This window comes from Polypterus senegalus, chromosome 8 (assembly GCF_016835505.1).
Source record: "Polypterus senegalus isolate Bchr_013 chromosome 8, ASM1683550v1, whole genome shotgun sequence".
NCBI classification, from domain to species: Eukaryota; Metazoa; Chordata; class Cladistia; order Polypteriformes; family Polypteridae; genus Polypterus; species Polypterus senegalus.
This window is the reverse complement of record NC_053161.1, coordinates 73,819,607-73,842,695: the sequence shown is the minus strand read 5'-3', so window position 1 is coordinate 73,842,695 and position 23,089 is coordinate 73,819,607. Positions and strand designations below refer to the sequence as shown.

Genomic DNA, 23,089 nt, shown 5'->3' with positions numbered 1-23,089 from the left:
CTACAGGAAAAAGTGAATTATATTACGAGTCAGTACAGACATGGTGCTGACAGACAGTGAGGCAGCGTTCAGCACATCCTACTTCAGTTCCTGGTGCTCTTCAGGTTTTCTTCCAGGGAGTCTTTTCTCCTCACAGTCCACTGATGTTCCAGTAACCTTCTAAAATGGCCCAGGGTGAATATCACCTGTGATCAGATGGCATCTCCTCTAAGCTTGGACAGGGCAAGAGAATGAAAAAACAGGTTACATAGAAATAAAATAAACCGCTACATTTTTTATGTGTGAAATCCATTTTCTGCATACAACTAATAAAATTCAATAACAGTAAAATGTGTTTGTAAAATTTTTTATTTTTTTTCTTAAAAAAAACAAACAAGGCACAAACTTTTTTTCAATATTGATTGCATTGAATGAACATACATCTATGGAATGCTCTTGGCATAGAAAGTGTAACTGTGACTGACGTCTGAAGGGAATTCAGGCTTTGAGAACTGGCAGCTCGTTTGGTTTTGTTGTTGCACAAGTCATTCCCATGGCGTAGATATAAACTTTAGAGTCCACTACAATGTGTTCGTTCTTCACCATCTCTGTAGAATAAGGAGGAACAAAACAAGCAACAATAAAATAAGCACTCTGTGGAGAGCTGCTTAAGTGAGTACAGTCATTCAGCCATTTTTGTAGGCTCTTTAAAATCACAAATTCAATGAGAAGACCTACAGCTGATCACAGGTCTGCGCTCTTTTCATTCTTTACTCCACTACTAGCCAGCTACTTAGCTTAATATATGTTAAGATGAGCCTATTTAAAAGTAAAGTGTATGGACATACATTAAAAATGACCTGGAATCACCAATAAAATCAATAACCGATTGGTATGAACTGTAAGTACTGAATCAAAAATAACAATGAACTGCATGCACCACCTTTTGAAATACACAGCCTATGCTGACAGCTAAGTGCTTCAAAAAGAATGAAGATGGAGTTCATCAAGTTATAGCCGGTGGGCAGCATTGATGAATCAACTAGTGTTGACCTCACTATAGGGCCAGATGTTATGTGGTCGCTCCCCCAAATGACTGAGTTCAGGTATTACAGCTCAAATCATGCAATGTCCATTGACAAACACTGGTGGTAGAATGAGCTTAGTAACTTTAAATGTGGCACTGTCACAGGATGCCACAATTGATATTTCTGTTCTGCTAGAACTGAAACTGTTACTTGTATTAGTATGAAGTGGAGGGGTCTAAAAGCAACAACACGTCAGCCATGAAGTGGTAATGACACAAACTGACGGAGCAGGGCTGCCAAGTGCTGTAGAGCAAAGTGTGTAAAACTCGCCTATCCTATCATAACAGGGTTCCAAACTGCCTGTGGAAGCAACATCAGCCTAAGAACTGTGTGTCGGGAGCTTCATGAAATGGGTTGGTGTAAAGCATGCCACGGTCAATGGTGTGGTATAAAGCATGTGGCCGTTCGACTCTGGAGCTGTGGAATTGTGTTCTCTGTGGTGATGACTCACATTTCACTATCTAGCAGTGAGAATGATGAATCTGAATTTGGTGCTACCTTCTGGATGGTATAATGCCCACTGTAAAGGCTGGTGGAGGATGGCAGAAAGCCATCATTCATAAAGATATGGAGGAAGTCGAGTGGCCTGTACACAGACCTGATCCCAACCCTGAACACCTTTGGAATGAACTGTAAAACACTGATTGGTCTTCTCATCCAACATCAGTACCTGACTTCACAAATGCACTTTTAGCTGAACGGGCAAAACTCTAAAATGTTGTGGAAAGCCTTCCCAGAAGAGTGGAGGCTGTTACAGCCGCAAAGAGAGGGCCATCTCTGTATTAATGCCTATGGTTTTGGAATGGGATGTCCACAAGCCAATATACTTGTGGTGGTCAGGTTTCCACAAACTTTTGGTCATATATTGTACATGTACATCTATGTCTGTATTGCAAGGGGAATGTTTTCTGCATTGCATGTTTGTGTGGTATGTTCTTTTGTGCCTTACTTTAATTATATTTGTGAATGGGTAGACAGCTGTAGGGTTGTGGAAGGACAGGTGCTATAAAACTCAAACTGAATACACATAAATCACATTCTGTGTGTGGGACAGCAAATGTCTATAGATGCGTATCCCACTTCATGAAAAATTAGAACACACAGCAATGGGGATTGTCAGAGAAAAAGTCAACCATGGGTTCCTTCTATTATCTAAACTCCCTAGCTTCACCAAATCATGAGCCGGCAGCATCCACTGAATGCCAACATCAGCCCTGGCTGGAATGCCAATTCAGTGCACATAGAGTTTACATACTTTGCCCATCAGAGGAGGTGGAGGGAGGTCAGGTGACCACACGACCCAGGCTGAGCTCTAAGCCCACGGCAAATGCAGCAGCCCTTTATCCAGTGTCAGTGTATTGAAAATGTTCAAAACCTACCATCAATTTTCTTGTGAAACTCGTTCACAGGTATTAGGATCACCTCCACAAATTCTGTAAAAAATGAAAGATAAATGTCCACTGGAGTAATTTCATACTAAAAGAGATGACTGTATCAAAAAACAGTAAAACAACCTACCTCCGTCAGCTGAAAGGAAAGAATAGAAAAATAGTAAGTATTCTGCATCTTCACGGAATACATACACAGACAGACTTCATAGAATATCATTGGTGCCATCATTTAAGTAAACATTAGAGAATACTTGACATTATATTAACAAAAATAACACAATGCATTTAACATACAAACTTCAAAGGATTTATTTGCTTTATTAAGTGACTGTTATAATGATGAATAAAATGAATCTTTAAAAATAAAAACAAAATTCTATCTACTGCTCTAAAAAAAAATCTCCATTACAATAACTTCTGTGTAATGTCTTTTAACTTTAAAACAATACCATGAAAGTGTGAAAATATCTACTCTCACAATACTTCTTGAGCCCCCTTTGTAAATGTCTTGTATATACAGCACACCAAGTCAATTCATTAAAGATGAGGGAATCAAGTCCACCACAATCAAAGAGGCCATTCTAAGATGGTAGTATTAGTGTTATTATGGAAGTCCTATGAAGAAACAGCTTCAATTCAGAACAAACTCTTGACGTTTTTCATTAAGCATTTTACTAGTTCAGTTATTTGGGTCTGCAAATACAAAGCCTTCAGGGCTCAGACCTGTCACCACTGCTTTCATTTTACTCAATAACACATTTCTTCTCTGTGATTTTTTTTTTTTTTACTTCAAACCAGTAAAGCAAAAAAAAAATGTTATGTGATTATTGCTTTAAGCTAGAAACGATGCTGTTTGTTTAAATGTTGAATCCCCACAACTTTACCTTTTCCAGTACAACAGCCATATGCTTGTTGAGGACAGAAGTGATTTTGGCTCAGTCTGAACTAAACTTTCCACATAGGATTTGTTATTCAGGAAGTTACAGAATTGATCTGAATGAACGCCAGTAAGCTTGCTGATCACATTGATAACAGCAGTAGATGAAGTAAAAAGTGTCTGCCGAGATTTATCAGTTTCCTTAAAGCTAAAATGATCCATGGGTAGATTTCACATCATGGAGATAGAAGCACAATTTTAAGACAGATTGTATTCATCTCCATTTTGACAGTGGCAAGAAGTAAAACAGATCACACCAATATGGAGTTTGAATCCCAGACAGATGAAATGTAATAAGCAAAAAACCTGACTGATGTGATGTAGGTCGCATGAGACTTAACCTGTTATGCTGCTGAAGTATTCATTAATAACATATGAGGAAAATAGTGAGGCAACAAAAAGTAAAAAAAAAAAAAAAATTCCATAAAAGGTCAAGTTATGCTGCTATTGTAATAATAACTGCACTGTGCTGTGCTGCTGACTCACTTCAAGTGGCCTCAAGTATCCAGCGAACATGTGCTTTCTGTGGCTAACTAAGACACGAGTTCATGTCATGTCAACTACGAATGTGTTTGACTTTGCATTTTTCTTGTACTACGTGTATGTTTGATGTGTGTGTTCTTTGTAAAGTGATTTTAATGTCATGTCATCGTCTCTTTGTAAAACGTATTCACAAACCAAATGACCTATTTGAGACAATAAAACCAAATTGAATTAGTAATAATTGAATCAAAGACATATATTTTAAATTTGAAATATTACAAAAAGGCCATTCTACGTTTGCACTTGCCACCATTTAGATAGTGATGTCATCTGAAATGCTTCAGTTATATGGTCTACAGCTATATGCCGCTTGTCTTGATGTAAAATGCTGAAGAGGAATGCCAGTTTCCCTAATCAATGCTTAGCGATTATTAAGACTCCAAAAGCACCACTTAAGGCTTCTTCACAGCATTTTATTTGAAGAGTGGAATCCACATTAGCTCTGCCAATTTTTAAGAGGTACTCACCAAGCTGCTGTTTAGGTTTAATGTTTTCTGGATCATCGCCATTAATGTTGACAGTCACAATGTGTGTTGTACAGTTTGTTAATCCAGGGTCTAAACAAATTGCTGGAAGTGGTAAAATGAATGATTATTCACAGCACTAAAACCTCTAAAAGTTTATGATTAATTAACAAGATAACAAATATTAAAAACCTAATGACTTTATAGTTATGTTGCAAAATAGTGCAAAGGAAAATCTTCCCTTTCCTCTTTTACTAAATATATCAAATCTTTTTTTTTTAGTAATGGCTACAGGATTTTTTTTTCAGAATTGTAAAACTGACCTGGGTCAAGATGTCAATAGGCATTTAAAATTAAAGGAAGAAAACAACTGAAAAATTATCCACATTTAAAATAAAATAGTTAATTACACATGACTTTGTTAGTCACGGTGGCGCAGTGGTAGTGGTAGCGCTGCTACCTCGCAGTTAGGAGACCCAGGTTCACTTCCCGGGTCCTCCCTGCGTGGAGTTTGCATGTTCTCGCCGTGTCTGCGTGGGTTTCCTCCAGGCGCTCCAGTTTCCTCCCACAGTCAAAAGACATGCCGGTTAGGTGGATTGCCGATTCTAAATTGGCCCTAGCCTGTGCTTGGTGTGTTTGTGTGTGTCCTGTGGTGGGTTGGCACCCTGCCCAGGATTGGTTCCTGCCTTGTGCCCTGTGTTGGCTGGGATTGGCTCCAGCAGACCCCAGTGACCCTGTGTTCAGATTCAGCGGGTTGGAAAATGGATGGATGGACTTTGTTAGTCAAAATAAAGGCAACAACCATGAAAATAGTTTAGTTATGAGAAACATAAAATACTGTTAGCAGAGTAAATCATTTAAAATCATTGCTGGTTCTGACTTAGTGTGGCAGCCTAATCGTCTAACAGTGAGGCACACTGACTCTGCTACTGATCTTTTATTTTGATTTGACATTTTTATGTTACAGTATTATTTTATTACTTTTGTTACTCAACAGATAATGCCTTAATTCAAGTGAGCTTACAAAATCAGATTTTTTATTATTTTTTTTTTAAACAGTTGGAATGCAGGAGAATTAAATGATTTACTCAGGGTCACATGGTGAGGCAAAGGCCAGAACTGAGTGGCACCCTTGGGAGTTTAAAGTCCAGTGCCTTAGCCACTATACCAGTCTGCCGGCCTTACTCAGGATCTTTACTACTGATCATCAGTCACAGTACAGTGTAGAAAAGAACAAGATAACGACACAGTAAAATGTCAAAGCAATTGAAAATCAATATGCAGTTTGCTCTAACTACTGCAATGACTAATTTCAGCAGGCTACTTATCCAGTCCTCTAGTCCTCTATGCCAAATGATGTTCTTATGAGAAGGTTTTTATTTGAAGTGTGATGACAAGGAACATCGCAAAATAAAACTTTATCACATTTTCATGCAGATACTGAAGCTGTATACTAATGTGGCACCTATATATGCTATTTCCTCCTTAAATGAGGTATAATGTTGTAATTTTCCTGTAGTATCACACAGCAAAGCTCTCAACAACTACAGACAGCTGCATGTAAGCCTATTAGCTGGTTATAATTCACTTGCTTACTGCTCATCTTATGATGGGCGATCTTGTTTATTAAACTGTTGGATTAAAGATGTAGTCAACTAGTATGTGATTTTGGAAACAAAACCAAAGTATACTGCCTGAAGTTAGTAGTAACATACACTCACCTAAAGGATTATTAGGAACACCATACTAATACGGTGTTTGACCCCCTTTCACCTTCAGAACTGCCTTAATTCTATGTGGCATTGATTCAACAAGGTGCTGAAAGCATTCTTTAGAAATGTTGGCCCATATTGATAGGATAGCATCTTGCAGATGATGAAGATTTGTGGGATGCACATCCAGGGCACGAAGCTCCCGTTCCACCACATCCCAAAGATGCTCTATTGGGTTGAGATCTGGTGACTGTGGGGGCCATTTTAGTACAATGAACTCATTGTCATGTTCAAGAAACCAATTTGAAATGATTCGAGCTTTGTGACATGGTGCATTATCCTGCTGGAAGTAGCCATCAGAGAATGGGTACATGGTGGTCATGAAGGGATGGACATGGTCAGAAACAATGCTCAGGTAGCCCGTGGCATTTAAACGATGCCCAATTGGCACTAAGGGGCCTAAAGTGTGCCAAGAAAACATCCCCCACACCATTACACCACCACCACCAGCCTGCACAGTGGTAACAAGGCATGATGGATCCATGTTCTCATTCTGTTTACACCAAATTCTGACTCTACCATTTGAATGTCTCAACAGAAATCGAGACTCATCAGACCAGGCAACATTTTTCCAGTCTTCAACTGTCCAATTTTGGTGAGCTTGTGCAAATTGTAGCCTCTTTTTCCTATTTGTAGTGGAGATGAGTGGTACCCGGTGGGGTCTTCTGCTGTTGTAGTCCATCTGCCTCAAGGTTGTGCGTGTTGTGGCTTCACAAATGCTTTGCTGCATACCTTGGTTGTAACGAGTGGTTATTTCAGTCAAAGTTGCTCTTCTATCAGCTTGAATCTGTCGGCCCATTCTCCTCTGACCTCTAGAATCATCAAGGCATTTTCGCCCACAGGACTGCCGCATACTGGATGTTTTTCCCTTTTCACACCATTCTTTGTAAACCCTAGAAATGGTTGTGCGTGAAAATCCCAGTAACTGAGCAGATTGTGAAATACTCAGACCGGCCCGTCTGGCACCAACAACCATGCCACGCTCAAAATTGCTTAAATCACCTTTCTTTCCCATTCTGACATTCAGTTTGGAGTTCAGGAGATTGTCTTGACCAGGACCACACCCCTAAATGCATTGAAGCAAATGCCATGTGATTGGTTGATTAGATAATTGCATTAATGAGAAATTGAACAGGTGTTCCTAATAATCCTTTAGGTGAGTGTATATGCTTTATGCTTGGTGATAGTTCAGGAACCCACATAAGGCTTTTGGCAGTGAAAAGAAACAAAATCCGGCAGCACGGTGGTGCAGTGGGTAGTGCTGCTGCCTTGCAGTAAAGAGACCTGGGTTCACTTCCCAGGTCCTCCCTGCGTGGAGTTTGCATGTTCTCCCCGTGTCTGCGTGGGTGTCCTCCCACAGTTCAGGTTAGGTGCATTGGCGATTCTAAATTGCCCCTAGTGTGTGCTTGGTGTGTGGGTGTGTGTGCCCTGCCCAGGGTTTGTTTCCTGCCTTGCGCCCTGTGTTGGCTGGGATTGGCTCCTGTAGTTAGGATATAGCGGGTTGGATGATGGATGGATGGAAAAAAATCAGTCCTGCAACAAGCTTCTCTTGACAACCCTGAACCTAAAATAATGTAGCACTGAATGTATGAAACTTACCTGGAGAAACGCCAATCACTTCCCCTTTATACCCAGTTTCTTCCAATAGCTCTCTTAATGCTGCTGCCCCAGCTGTTTCATTAGGATCAATAAGACCTAACATATACAATTATAAAAACAATAAACACCATTTTAATGTACAAAATAAAGAAAATAACACTGATCTAACTTTGCCTGTGAGTTACATTTACACATCCATTTGTAATCTGTTTGAATGGATTATTTTTATTTTTTTTTTCATATTTTATTTTCCTGGTATGCAGTTTAGTGAACTGGAAAGAGTATAGCTAGCCAATAGTTTTAGCTTATTCTATGCTGTTCAGTGCCATTATCAACTAGATTTTACACTTACCTTTCTTCTATTAACATTTCTACCATTGACTCCAGAATGTCACATTTTCTGAGAAAATTCCTTAAATCCATTCTTGTAACTTCTCCTGCGTTTGAAACTCGTTTCAGGACTCCTCAAAAGAACCGTTTCAATGCTGGTGGTCTTCCAACTAGTTCTTCTTCCAGTTCACTGATATTAACACACACATACACACACACTGTACTAAACTGTATGCCAGGAAAACCGTGTGAGGCTCCGTAATAAGAGCTGGACTTCAAAAAGGAAAAATAATAATAATCTGTTTGAATGAATGAATACAGAACGGGGCTTCATACTACTGAAAAATGAGTCAGGGAAAAAAAAAATTTAAACGAAAAAATCTGCTTGAATGATTTATGAATTTGTTTGAACGGATTATTATTATTTTTTTGCTTAAAACCTACAGGGCTCTATTGTATGATGTTTATTTATGTACAATTATTTTTTGTCTGTGTTCTTTTGTTGGTATTGTATCACTGTCAGTAGTGTGTGGGAGTCATGCAACTAAGAATTTCATTGTACTATGTACATATAACAGCAGCACCATTTTCAAAGTGCTTCAGTAGACTAGAATGGAAAAGCATTCCTATGGGAATTGGCTTACATGTATGGCACATGCAAATACTAAGTAGTATTTTATTCTTATTGTTTAGCAAATTTCCATTAAATCCATTCACATCTTCATATGCATTTTCGGGTGCAAGATTTTCTATCAGCTTAATAATTTTGTTAATAATTTTAATAATTAATTGCATATGTAGCACAACAAAATTGTGCATGACAAATGAAGGTTAATAAAAGCAAGCAGGGGACAGATTTGCCACAACCTGAGTTCAGGTGTGAATAGTTCATGAATATTAATCACAGAAAGGCCACTATAGAAAATGTATCAATATAAATAGTTTGTTATCCTTTTATCCTTCTATCTAATGAGATGCACTAAAATATTTCCATTTTCATATATATTTTGAAATGTCTGCATATAATATTGACACAAATCTCAGAGCACAGCATATTCCTCAAAGGTCCTCAGGTTAGCCCGAGAGCCCTAGATTTAAACTTGGACCATGGCATATACTAATGCATGCTCTCATGTGCTGTGACCCTAAACTGTTCTCACTTTTACGGATGCTTTAACTTTTACTGCTTCTGCCATTCCTTTGAATATAGCAGACACACTCTTATGGCAACTCAAAACGACATTTGTGATACAGAAAATATTTTGAGACACGCACACAATATCAAACTCAAGAATATCTCAGATATATTCTGACTAGTCAAAATCTGAATAAAATACCAGAACTTTACATTTGAGTTGACTAGTAACAATGCAAGCTAGAGATAATTAATGTATACTATCAAATACATACAACTGGGAAACATTTCCTTTTGACTTTGATTGAAACTTCAATTAAAGGGATCTGTAATTATATTTTGACCACCTGAATTTTATGAAAAGTTTTAGCTTTAATGTCTTGAGTTAATTACCATCTTAGTTATCTACAATTATATTTTCACCAGTCTTAATTCTAATTAGAGTTATTTAGAATTACAGTTGGAATACTCAGAATGTGAATTAGATACCTGCAGTTTCGTTTAAACTAGCGGACTTTTTCCATTTCTATCAGAGATATGCTTAAAACATTTTGACTAGTCGAAATTGTAACAATAGATATTAAGTAACACTGTTGCTATACAGTATTTAATTCAAATACAATAAAGATATCTCAGTTTTCTGAAATTACTACCGACTAGTCCAAATGTCATTGGAAAAGTCACTGTGTTTTCACTAGCTTAAAGAAATTTAAATGCATATTTAATTAGATTTTTGATTAGTCAGGTTATAATTTTAGATACAGAAAATAAACACTAACATAAATAAAGAGGGAATTAGGACATTAAATTATGTTAAAATGTCTTTTTCTGTGCATGTGAATGCAAAGTTACCTTTAAAGATGATCCAATTCAGCAAAATGATCTAAGTACTGCTTTGCCAATTTAATATGCACTATATATGCATGATTATTAAAGTAAATTTTATACTCCATCAGTTAAAATTAAATGTTAAATTTAATTACCTGCTGGAAATTCAAGACAATAGCATCCGATTGGTGGTCTGAACTGTTTAACCATAACAAGGCAGTCAAAATGTAGAGTTCTTTTCAAAGTAGCAAATATTCCTACACCTAAAAAAACAAGTGAGTAAAATGCTCAACTATTATTGTGTAATAAAATTAAACACTTTTTAATAAGACAAGCAAATTAAAAAAGAAAACTCAAAATGATTAATTCTATAAAAATCTAATTTTGTTTTAAAATGTCACATAAATCTTCTTTCTATGCTATTTTAGTTACGATGGGATCTGAGAAACACTAGTAAATTCAACATTGATTTTAAGATCAAGTTTGCAACATTCTACTTTAATGACAAACTAAACTACAAGATTAAATTGGAAATTTCAACCTTTTTTCCCCCCAATGTGCCCCTGTTCTTTTCTCTGTATTCTAATGCGCTTCCATATGACACTCAAGACAGTGGGCTACGACTCACCTTTTCATGGCAACTTTGATATCTGACCACTTCTCATTTATTTCGGGCAATGTGCAACTTTCTGAACTTGAACTTTCGAGTGTCTCCGCTACTCTGTATCACTCGATCAACTTCCTATTGTTGTTTATATACCACTGCTTAAGCCAAGAAATAGTAGTTTTTCCTTGCCTCCACTTCACATTTGCAGAAATTCTTTTTCTCACGTGTTTTTGCCATTGTCTTTTAACCAAACACTGAACAGGGAAGATGATGTTTATTTTGATTTGCATATTAAAGTAGCAAAATTCTGTGAGGAGTTGGGGTGGGGTGGTAGGCGCATGCATGTGCATTACTTTTCATGCTGACCGAGATTTATGGAGCTGAAGTGCGTGGGAGTTGGCTTAAGCACGGTTTTGTGCATCTGAATATTTTTGTGTGTATGCACATTTCCACTTTTGTCCATACACCATGTTTTAGTGCGAGTTCTATGCACGGTGTTATGCATGAGGCCCCAGATGATTAAATAATGCATTTGGAATCTTCAGAGAGAGACAGAGGATAAACCAGGAAGTTTTTGTTTAAAAATAACTATTTTAGACGTCATTCACACATTATGATTTAATCGAGTTCACCTACCATCAGCAGAACAAGTCTGAGATTTTGTTGTTCTTTTCACAGTTTCCCAGATTCTAAATCAGAAGAAGAAAGTTAACAATATGTTCTGAAAGCATAGTTAAGATTTAAGCACTGCAAGTATCTTAAATCTATTTCTAAATTAGTTAGGACACTGTGAGGTTCTTATACAATGAATAAATATTTTAATGGAACAGATTTGCCACTCTTGAGCCCAATAATTCATACAGATCAAACATAAAGCATATTTCTTTAAATATCTAATATGTTTAATACAAATGCTGCCCTTTTAGATCAGCTCCCATAAACAAAATTAAAAGTCTGTCCCATTTATCCTTTCACTGGCAAAAGTACATACTATTCTCCATAAGGACTGATTTAGTCCAGCTTAAATTTGAGATTCCACCACATGGGAAAAAAAAAATCTAACAAATTATTTTGAAATACATTCACTCTCTCAGGTGGTTATGGCTGGGTGTGAATCTAACATGGTAGGAACAGGCATACTACATAAACTGAACAGGCAACCAGCCTATTACAGACAACAACATATGCACCATACGCAACTTCTTGTTAAGGAACCTTAAGATGTTTTGCAGCATGGAAGAAAAATCATTGCAAACTTTAAGGCACTACTTAAATACTGGATTTTCATCTTCTTAGATGCAAATTAAGATCATGTTTAAAAACATTGATAATACAATAGCAAATAAAAAATGTTAACCTGTCAAGGAATAAAGAATGTTAGTTTAATTGAAGTGGAGGAAGGCTTACAGCAGGTTAAAACAAACAGAGCAATGGGCCAGATGGCATATCAGGTTGGCTCTTAAAATCCTCTCTCCAGTTTTTCATTTGCTTTTTAACTGGCTTCTGATCTGTGGTATGGTACTTAAGCTGTGGAAACAATTAATCTTTACCCCTGTTACTAAAGTTTCCAGGCCAAGCTGCCTAAATGACTACAGACCTGTTGCACTCACCTCTTTTTCAATGAAATGCATTGAGCATTTGGTGAAAAGCATCTTAATGACAGAGACAAAGTATTTCCAAGATAACAACCAATTTGCTTATTGTGCAAACAGAAGTGTTAAAGACGCTCTGCTTGTTGTATCAAATCTATACCTTTCTTGATAAGCCTGGTTCATGTGTCAGAGTACTATTTGGATTTTTCTTCAGCATTCAATACCATACACCCTCATATACTGATTGAGAAACTGAACAGTATGAATATTAACCCATTTATCACATTATGGATTCAGGACTTTCTTTTAAATCATTCAGAGACAGTCTAAGTACAGGACACTTTTTCAAATGTCATTCATATAAACTTTGGAAGCCCGCAAGGGTATGTCTTACCATAATTACTATTTACTCCTTAAACAAGTGACCTAAGACAGAACAAAGACTACCACTACATTATCAAGTATGCTGATGACACCATGCTCATAGGATGCATATCTGGGGAGGATGAAAGCCACTATCTAAATCACGTGAACTGTATGTTAAACTGATGCAATAAGAACTCTCTTATTCTGCATGTAAAAAAAGACCAAAGAAATTATATTTTATTTTAAGAGACAGACATCGGTATGTTCACCCACTGTTATTCAGGGGGAGCAGGTGATTGAATATAAATACTAGCTTACATAGCAATCTTAATTAGAATACAAATACAAAAAATCTTATCTTAATGAAATCAGCGCTTATTTCTCCTCCATAAATTTAAACTATTTAAAGTAGAAAAAAAATTATTCTCTAAATGCAATCAGCCTTTATTTCTCCTCTGTAAACTCAAACTATTTAAAGTAGACAAGGACCTCATGTTTATTGCAGTATGATCCAATCTGTTATCACTTTCAGTTTCATTGACTGGTTTAGTGGTCTGACAAACCAAATTTATATAAGCTCCAGCAGACTACTAAAGCATGCAGCTAAAGTTATTGGGGCTGATGCAGATGATTTGGTAAATGTGTGTCAGAGGTCAATACTAAAGAAACTCATCTCAACTGATGACAGACATCCACTACATTAAGAACTTCAGTAAATCAGGATGGATAGTCACATTGAAAACCCACACAAGTTGCTCTAGAAATTCCTTTCTTCTTATTGCCAAACGACTTTTTAATAAGGAATATCAATGAAAACAGTAGAGGTTTGACATGTATCCTGTAACCATTTTGGTGTAAATATACATTACCAAAGTGCCATACCTTAACCTATCTTGTCTCTATTTGCTTTGTTTTTTTTCTTTCTCTCAGTTATTAAATGCAACTGAGAAGTCAAAGTTCATGTTTTCTTGTGTAAACATGACTAAATAAAGAAACCTTGAAAGAAAGCTGTAATTGCTTATTATATTGTACTACATTCTCATTTAAAACAGCAAAAATTCAATGCGTTTAAAATCCATATTAGCCTGCATACAATTCCTAAGAGTTTTTAAATTAAACATAAAAAATAAAAATTCTTCAGTCTTCAGCAATTAATTTGAAATTGTAATTATTACACATCTTTTCAACCTTCTGTTTTTAACAAGTACTTTGTGTAATCAGACTTTTCTCAATAACATAGAAATCTACATATGCAACATTAACTATAGATATAAAAATATAAACAGATTAAACAATCTCTAAAATACATTAATATTTCTTGCAAACATATTTATCCAAAATGGTAAAAATTACTGGAGCATAATAAAATTTAAAGGTGGACAAATTGGACACATTCTATTGGGTTATTTCAATACACTTTCTAATGTTATTCAAATAATGTTATGCTGGAATTTTTTTTATATATACGTGACAGGATTCCATTTTCTCTCATATCTGCCCACTCCATTAAAATAACTCCATAGTTTCCAAGTTATTAAACAGAAGGTTTTCCTTGCCACACAGAAGTGTTTGTCTCGCTTTTAGTTAAAATGTACTACCAGCCCAAGCTGCAAAATATATATGAAACTATCTTTGAAAAACATAGGAGGGATACTTAAATTGCATTTGCTTAGATTTTATCCATAATTTTTAAAGTGTTCACATACTGTTATTTATGCACAGTCTGTATAACACCTGTAGCATTTATGTTAGTAGCACAATGATGTATTTCTAGCGCATACATTATTCAGAGTCCGGGGTTCAGTGTAATGTACTGTACTCTGACAATAATAACCTGTAAACTTTTACACATATTCATACTCTATATTAATTTATGGTTATCCATAACAATGCTTAGTATCTATTTAAATATTTCCACAGCTCAATAAGTGGGAGGTTAAGCTGTACTGTGTATCAGCAATGGGGACTGATGGACAAACTTGTGGCTTAACTTTAGCATGTTAGCCCCTAGGCTACACTGCAAGCATTAAATAACTAAATGAAACAAAGTATGCCTTTTACTTCTCTGGAAACAAATATATTAATAACAGAAATGTTTGAAGGTGGCTGTTCATGGCTTCATTTTAAAGTAGTCATGCTACAGCAGATTCTACTCCACAAATTGCACCAGCATTTCTGCTCTACTTTCAGTCTGCTTGTGCTGTATTAAAGCAGATATATAAAAATCAAAAAAGATCTTTACTCATTTCATGATCTAACAATATTTTAAAAATTGTAAATGTAATGTGTGCTACTAAATCAACAACATTGGACAGAGCAGCTTTAATGTTCTTAGAGAAACTTAAATGAAATACATGTTTGTGTTTTTCTGTTATTGCTATCTTGCTTGCCTTTAACAAATAACATAGCTAACTGAAATATTAACTTTTATATATATCTATATATCCATTTTAAATAAAACAAATGTTTTGTTCTCTACATTTTAAGAGTTGTTTTTTCTGAGAATGCTACCTTGTTTTTCCAGAAGGATCAAGATAGGTAGTCTTCTCAAGTTTTACCCATTTTCCTTCTGTGATTACCTGAGAAAAAACAAAGTGTAAAATGGAGTTTACAAATAGTTGTTCATAAACAAAATATTAAATACAGCAACTGAAGCAACAGCAAAATATATAAAATTAGACGAGACGCTTGCATTTTAAAAATTTAAGCTTTATGTATCATTGTTAAAATAGGTCATAAGTTATATACTCTTCTTAAGATTTAAAAATAAAATTAGGAAAAGACTCTACAGGACTTAATATGATTAAACAATTAAAGACAACCCATACATACCATTAAAATATACATAAGTATCTGAAATATAATTGTAATTACTATTACCTCTTCTTTAATGACAGCTGGTTGTGTACATTTAGCTATGTCTGTGACCTCTTCGTTGCTCATGTTATCTGCTGAGATTCCTTTTAGTCCAGTGGCTCAAATTCCAGAATTGAGAAATCCCACACTAGTCAATAGTTTTATGTAAACACTGGTTAGAGATCAAATGTTCCCTGGCCCAGCTGAATGTTTTTAAATGGTTATATACAAATCTTCATACCTGAGAAAAAGAAATGCTTTAAAAAATGTACTGCAATGCAAAAGGTTCTACTTTTTATTTTCATTCTTTTAAGATACAAATCTAATACATAATATTTACCAAAATTATGAGCAAGTTAAAATCAGATCTTCTGGTATTTCAGACCCACATTACTGGTGTGTAACCCTAAAGGTATTTGCAGAAGTATCCAAAATCCTCAAACTGAGAAAGAAAGTCATCAACCTACAAGTTCTGTTAAGAATGAAACATAGGTGGAAAGTAAATTTCACATTACCTGAACTTCTTTTTCCGTTTAAATACAACAAAATAGTTTTCATTGAAAACACACAGAAATTTTCTAAAAAGAAAAAGAACAAAACAATTAAAATGAAATTCATAGGTATCAACTTTGCAATGTAGGTACCAGCTGTCCCATCAAGCGGCTTTAGAAAATGAATGGATAAAATCCGACTAAGAGTTGGACTGGTGCCCTACCCCAAATTCTTTTCAGCCTTTTTCTCTTTCTTTAATAATTACTATTCTTCTGAATATATTTCTGTAACAGTGCCAGGGCTGGTTAAGTGACTTCCTGACATAACACACTAGATAATTTGTTTGGAAATAACCTCCTGTCTTGTGTTTTACTGTCCAATTCCTTAACTACATGGAATCCTATCTACAGTGGAGAATTTAGTATGATTAATTAGTGGCATCACTGAGAAACACTGTAGTAAGAGTAATATCATCACCTGTGTTCTTTTTTGCAGGCTAATTTGTAGTATGCACTTTCTCCACTTTTTTTTAGTTCATGGTTTTTGACTTACTGTTCAAGAGTGAGCCCTTTTATAACAAACCTGCTTAACAGTTATGTTCCTAGCTACTGCCAAGTATCTTTCCTTTTTATCTGCCCATAAATACCAGTAGAATACATATCATGTGTTTCATTGTGACCTTTATTATAAGAGGCCAAACTGAAAGCAACATAACCACTTTCCAGCACATCTGCCTTCTCTTCAATTGTCATTCCTATTTATTTCAGAATATTTTCGAGAAAAATTATTCCACTTATTTGTTTGCACTGCCCTATCAAGCAAGGTTCCATAATGTATATTTAACAGATGACTCAGAAGAATAGAATATAGTTCAGGTGTTTAAATAGGAAGTCATACAGTCTAATAGAACAGGCAACCCTGAGCTTAAAGACATAGCCACTATACCACACTGTCCAATAAAATATCAAATTCATTCAAAAATGTTACTTCATTTACACAGTATTTGATGATGCATGGAGTATTTACAGGGTTTTTTCATAAAGCAGCTGTGGCCAACCCGATCTGCACCATTACTATTTTTTATTATTCTAACATACACAGGATAACAAGTTCATTTTCTATTGAATTATCCCAGTCATACATTTAAGTAATGTTTACTATAAGAAAAAAGGCATGTGACTCTTCAAATATAATTTTCCTCCTGGCATTGTTGTGGTGAAAAGAATATGTGGGCTGTGTGACATAATCTGCCCTCAAGGGGAATGAAAAAACAGAACTCTTAATTTCGCTATACATTTTTGTCCTAAGCTCAGCTCCGTCTACACCATTGAGTCCTTTGGCATGTAGTCTTTATGGTCAAACCTCTCATATGTATTCTGCAAAACTCTCAAGAACAAAATACGAGTATATCATTCTCAGTTAAGAATATTTTCTATGACAGCATACAGGTGCATCTCAATAAATTAGAATATCATTGAAAAGGTAATTTATTTCAGTAAATTAATTCAAAAAATGAAACTCATATAGATTCATTACACACAGACTGATATATTTCAAATGTTTTATTTCTTTTCATGGTGCTGATTATGGCTTACAGGTAATGAAAACTCAAAATTCAGTATCTCAGAAAATTATAATATTACATAAGACCAACAAAAAAATGATTTTAATACACAAATGTTGGCCTACTGAAAAGTATGTCCATGTACGTCCTTAATACCTGGTCTGGGCTCCTTTTGCATGAATTACTGCATCAGTGTGGCGTGGCATACAGGAGATCGTCTGTGGCACAGCTGAGGTGTTATGGAAGCCCAGGATACTTTGATAGCAGCCTTCATCTCGCCTGCATTGTTGGGTCTGGTGTCTCTCATCTTCCTCTTGACAAGGTTTAGGTCAGGCGAGTTTGCTGGCCAATCAAGTGATACCATGGTCATTAAACCAGGTATTGGTACTTTTGGCAGCTTGTCAGCAGAGGGAAGCATGAAGTGCTCTAAAATTTCCTGGTAGACAGCTGCACTGACTTTGAACTTGATAAAACACAGTGGACCAACACCAGCAGATGACACAGCTCTCCAAATCAACACGGATTTTGGAAACTTCACACTGGACCTCAAGCAACTTGGATTCTGTGCCACTCCACTCCTCTTCCTCCAGACGCTAGGACCTTGATTTCCAAATGAAATGCAAAATTTATTTTCATCTGAAAAGAGGACTTTGGACCACTGCACAATGGTCCAGTCCATTTTCTCCTCAGCCCTGGTAAGACGCTTCTGACGTTGTCTCTGGTTCAGGAGTGGCTTGACACAAGGAATGTGACAGTTGTATCTCATGTCCCGATACATCTGTGTGTGGTGGCTCTTGAAAGCCCTGACTGTAGCCGCAGTCCACACCTTGTGAATCTCCCCCAAATTCATGAATGAGCTGTGCTTCACAATCCTCTCAAAGCTGCAGTTATCCCTGTTGCTTGTGCACCTCTTTCTGCCACATTTTTTCCTCCCACTCAACTTTCAATTAATATGCTTGGATACAGCACTCTGTGAACAGCCAGCTTTTTTAGCAATGACCTTTTGTGGCTTACCCTCCTTGTGGAGGGTGTCAATGACTGTCTTCTTGACAACTGTCAAGTCAGCAGTCTTCCCCATGATTGTGTAGCCTACTGAACTAGACTGAGAGACCATTTAAAGGCTCAGGACACCTTTGCAGGTGTTTTGGGTTAATTAGCTGAGTGGAGTGTGACACCATGAGTCTACAATATTGAACTTTTTAACAATGTTCTAATTTTCTGAGATACCGAATTTTGGGTTTTAATTAGCTATAAGCCACAATCAGCAAAATGGAAAGAAATAAATGCTTGAAATATATCACTGTGTGTAATGAATCTATATAATATATGAGTTTCACTTTTTGAACTGAATTACTGAAATAAATTAACTTTTCAATGATATTCTAATTTATTGAGATGCACCTGTATGTGACAGGTACTTTATTTGAATAACTTTAACTACATTAAGCTGTTTCAATTGTGTATCCCTATTCTGATGATTTGTGCTTGCACAGCATGTTCCAACCAATTACAAGTTAATCAGACATTACTTTAAAAATATTTTAACAGCATAATATTTACATTAATTTTCATTAGCTGATGTATTTATTCAAGGCAACTTACTAAAAGAAATTAACATAATCAAATAAACATCAGCCTGGGGACTGTTTGGGAACATGCGTTACAGGGCAAGGCTAAAAAATTGATCACCACAAATGAACAGCTCAGAACAAAATACAAGCTAGTTGCAACAATCCCTAGATTACAAAAACTTATCAGACAGAAATTCACCAAAAGAGAGAATTTTCAAACACTTTCTAAACACATTGAGGGAGTCAGAACATGGAATAGAGGAGAGCAGCTCATTCTATGAGCTACACATGAAAAAAATCTGGATTGAGATTTGATGCCACGCAGAGGTATCAGCTCCAGATGCAGTTCATCAGCAAATCTGAGTGGGAAAGAAGTAGCATAGGACCTCAGAGGTGTCTCCATAAATATGGGTGCTGACTTATTAACTACTCTATAGTCAAGCATCAAGGATTTACACTATACACGTGCAGCGATGGGGAACCGATATTGTGATCTGAACAGAGGAGTGACAAGTTCTTGCCTTGGTTGGTTGAATACCAGACATGCTGCTGCATTTATCAAGGTTTTTAAAAGTCGGCTTAAGACCTACTTGTTTGCTTCTGTCTTTCACTGTGTATGATGGGATTGTGCTGGATGTTATAATTGATTGTTTTATTAATCTGCTTTTGGATGATTTTTTGTACAGCACTTTGGTGCAACCTCTGCTGTTTTAAATGTGCTTTTATAAATAAATAATCATAATCTAATCTGCGGCAACCTGATGACACATACCAGTGCTCCTGTCAGCAGAGAGTTGCTGTAGTCCAGACATGGCATGACCAAAGCCTGGACCAGGAGCTGTGCTTCATACTTTTTTGCAGATATTGGCAAGACTAAGAGACTGTGGCAACATAGTCAGTGAAGGACAGCGGGTGACAAATATACCTGCTTTGATGTAGTATGTTATTATTAATATAATGGAGGGTTATGCTTACAAGATATTACAAATTATCAACATGTATTCTAATTGCCAAACTAACTCAGACTTAACAGGGCAGTTTCCATTTTGCAACTTACGCACTTGTAGGTGCTACACACACAATAATATAACAAAATGTTTTCCTCTGGAAAAAAAATCTATTTTGTAGTTTTAAAAACTACAGTATTAGCTGGGGTTAATATATTAAAAAAGGAGGAGCCACTTAAACCACCAATAATTTAAAATTAATCTAACATATTGGTCTGTGATACATCAGAATATGTATGGTACGTTTACAGAAACAATGACTAGACCGCAAGTGCCTCTAACCCAACGAGCGGTGTCATACTTGTAATGAATTGTAATTGTGCCAGTTGCACGAGATGGAGGATGGCTGCTGACTGTTACTTTCTAAAGTTGTGATCTTTACAATAAACACTGATAAATTAAAAAAAAAAGTTATATTAATATTTCGGTTTTAGGTTGCCATTCTCGAAAGTTTTGAATTTAGTTATTTCGCGTGTCAAAAATAGCTATGTACTAAACGAACAACATCAAACTACTAAGAGCAACTATCATAACCCACATTATTACAAACTGTCCATAACATAACGACTAAATAAAACAGGATTACAATTCTGAAATCCAGGTATGAAAGTTGGTGAGAATACATGCACCAGCTCACGGACATCATCATTTAATAAAACAATCCATAAACAAACTGGTGTCAATGAAATGGTCGCTACAATACCTTAAGTCTAAAACTCTCTCTTGCTCACAATTCCCTTTTCAACAAGTCCCCTGCATGCTCGATTACCAGATATGTAAGAGTAACTGTAATTATTATGTTGTTTGCTACCATCTGTACGCTTTGATAAAGAGGAGCGCGTTCTCACCACAGACACTCAATGCTCTCGGGTCTTCACTATGCGCTCCGTTCATTAAGCAACCCCGACTGGCACGGCACTCATTCCAGTCAGGCGCGACAACTTCCGGACTGAAACAAACACCAAATTCGCAGAGCTTCAGCCCACGTGGCAAGCGCTCCTGAACATTTAAAAAAATGTCTTTCTTTAAACTGCCGCTTGTGTTATTAAAATAAATAAAAAAACACGAAGATGCAATAGTGGAAAGTTTTCTACCGATTTCGCCGACGAATACACGATTGGAAGAATCGCACGAGGTGTTGTGATGGAGGGAACGTTTTGGGGTCGGACACTTCCTGTTTTGTATCACCAGTATGAAGAAAGAGCAGGTTGTGAATTGTCAGTTTTCCATTTGGTATCCCATTTTCAAAAAGCACACAATTAAAAGGTATGTGGTAGTTAAGAAAAAAAAATTATTTATCTATCGTGTCAATTTGATTTTACATTTATACTGCGAAGCTGCAGTGTTAAAGATATGTGTATGCTTCAATCTGTCTCGACGGTGTCATCGTTCTTCATTAGTTTCATGATATTGAATTTGTGAATTATATGTTGCTCAATTCATATTAAATAAGTGGAAAGTATTATTTTTGTTTTAGTAAAATTTAAACAGACTTCAAGAAAGTTATCAGCAAACAATAGCTTTTATGCAGAGACAATACACGCAAGTTAGTGAATTTATTTTAACTTCATCATTTTAATGCCACTTAAAATTTGTATATCTGTACATAATTTACAGTTTCCTTTCTTGGAATACATAATTTATTAGGCGCTTTACAAAACAAACAATAATAACATATAAAGGCAAATAAAATTAAAGGCATAGAAGTAAGTGATGGCATAGGAAATCGCCAGCTCATTATTCTGGAGTATGAAATACATGTGCTGGGCAAGATTTTATAAATTCCTCTGCAAGGTCAGATATGGCTTGAATTCAGTCTACAGCTGAGAAACTTAAGTATTAATATTAAGAATCTAATCAAGAAGACACTTTTATTATCTTTTCTAATATATAAAACTCAAAATCTGTGTATATATGTGTATGTGTGTGTGTGTCTGTGTAAACATGCATTGTTCAAATCAGGGGTACTCGGATGTCTGCAGTGCCAGCAGGTTTTTTGCTTTAACCTGTTTTTTTAATTGGAACCCAGTTATTTACTAATAAAGTGATATTTTTGGGGTCTAGTTATAGTTAACTTTCTTGTTACAATTCAGAACCCTTATTTGCCTATTTTAGTTTTAAACTGCTGCATTTAGGTTTTGTTTCCTTTATTCTTAAGCAGATATCAATTAATAATGAGGTGCAAATGACAAAGGAAACCCCAGCTCTCCAGCCAGTGTGCTTCCATTTAAACCTGTGCACATGCATCTGAAGTATCCGTGTCAATAAAATGTTTTGGAATTAAGAGAGAAAAGGGAAGGACCACAAAATTATAAGGGTAAAGTTCACAGACAACAAAAAACAAACCATATAATTAAAAAACAAGTTTATTTCTCTGTTAGACCTGTCTTTTAATTGCAAAACAGGTTGGAATTGAAAACCTGCAGTTTCTGTGAACCCCAGGACCGTAATTGAGTAACTTGCCATAGACTATGTCCTGGCCCAAAATTTTGACCCTGGGAATACTGTTTTCTTTTTGTCCTCTTTTTACTACAGTTGGAATGACAATAACACCAGAAGAGCCGGAAGCCAGACTAGTAGACGGAACATAAGAGGCTAAAATTACTTACCAGGGCAACACGGAGTGGTGCTTCTAGTTTACTACTATAAAATAAAAGGCTACTCTGTGTTTCTGTTTGCGGTTCCTCCAAGCAGTCTGATTGATCAGCTTAGCTTTGATGGCTCAGTGGCAGGGATAATGACACGTAATGTTAATAGGTGTGAAATTCAATTCCTGATTGTGACAATTTATTGTTATTTTTACAGAAAAGGAGATAGTCTCCTTAGCATTATGCTTATTACCCTTGGATAAACAAGCCAAAAATGTTGAACTTTTTTTTCAACTTGAAAAAATATTATGTATAACAGAAACATGTAAATACCAAAATAATTTTATGAATACATTAGGGAAGGTGTGTCTACTGACTAC

General features: G+C 36.0%; 2 protein-coding genes across 5 annotated transcripts in view; one reads left to right on the top strand and one right to left on the bottom strand.

Moving 5' to 3' along the window:
• Positions 1 to 330: 330 nt before the first annotated feature.
• nudt5 (nudix (nucleoside diphosphate linked moiety X)-type motif 5) lies at positions 331 to 21,054 on the bottom strand. 4 transcript variants are annotated; one of them, XM_039761288.1, is made up of 11 exons: positions 20,970 to 21,054; positions 16,003 to 16,065; positions 15,512 to 15,728; positions 15,143 to 15,210; positions 11,310 to 11,362; positions 10,222 to 10,329; positions 7,774 to 7,869; positions 4,406 to 4,507; positions 2,586 to 2,594; positions 2,447 to 2,500; positions 331 to 587 (listed from the first exon to the last, which is right to left on the bottom strand). In XM_039761288.1, exons 3-11 carry the CDS (start codon positions 15,572 to 15,574, stop codon positions 478 to 480), a joined length of 663 nt encoding a protein of 220 aa, XP_039617222.1. In that variant the 5' UTR covers positions 15,575 to 15,728; positions 16,003 to 16,065; positions 20,970 to 21,054; the 3' UTR covers positions 331 to 477. The 4 variants fall into 4 exon arrangements, with proteins under 4 accessions (XP_039617222.1, XP_039617226.1, XP_039617223.1 ...); XM_039761292.1 differs by lacking the exon at positions 16,003 to 16,065 and adding an exon at positions 15,828 to 15,959; XM_039761289.1 differs by having other exon boundaries at positions 20,825 to 21,039.
• Positions 21,055 to 21,140: 86 nt separating this feature from the next.
• Positions 21,141 to 23,089, top strand: part of cdc123 (cell division cycle 123 homolog (S. cerevisiae)) — a 45,799-nt gene continuing 43,850 nt past the window's right edge. Inside the window, exon 1 of the mRNA XM_039761287.1 lies at positions 21,141 to 21,387. Coding sequence (XP_039617221.1) covers positions 21,314 to 21,387 — 74 coding nt within the window. The 5' untranslated portion in view covers positions 21,141 to 21,313. The remainder of the gene's footprint in view (positions 21,388 to 23,089) is intronic.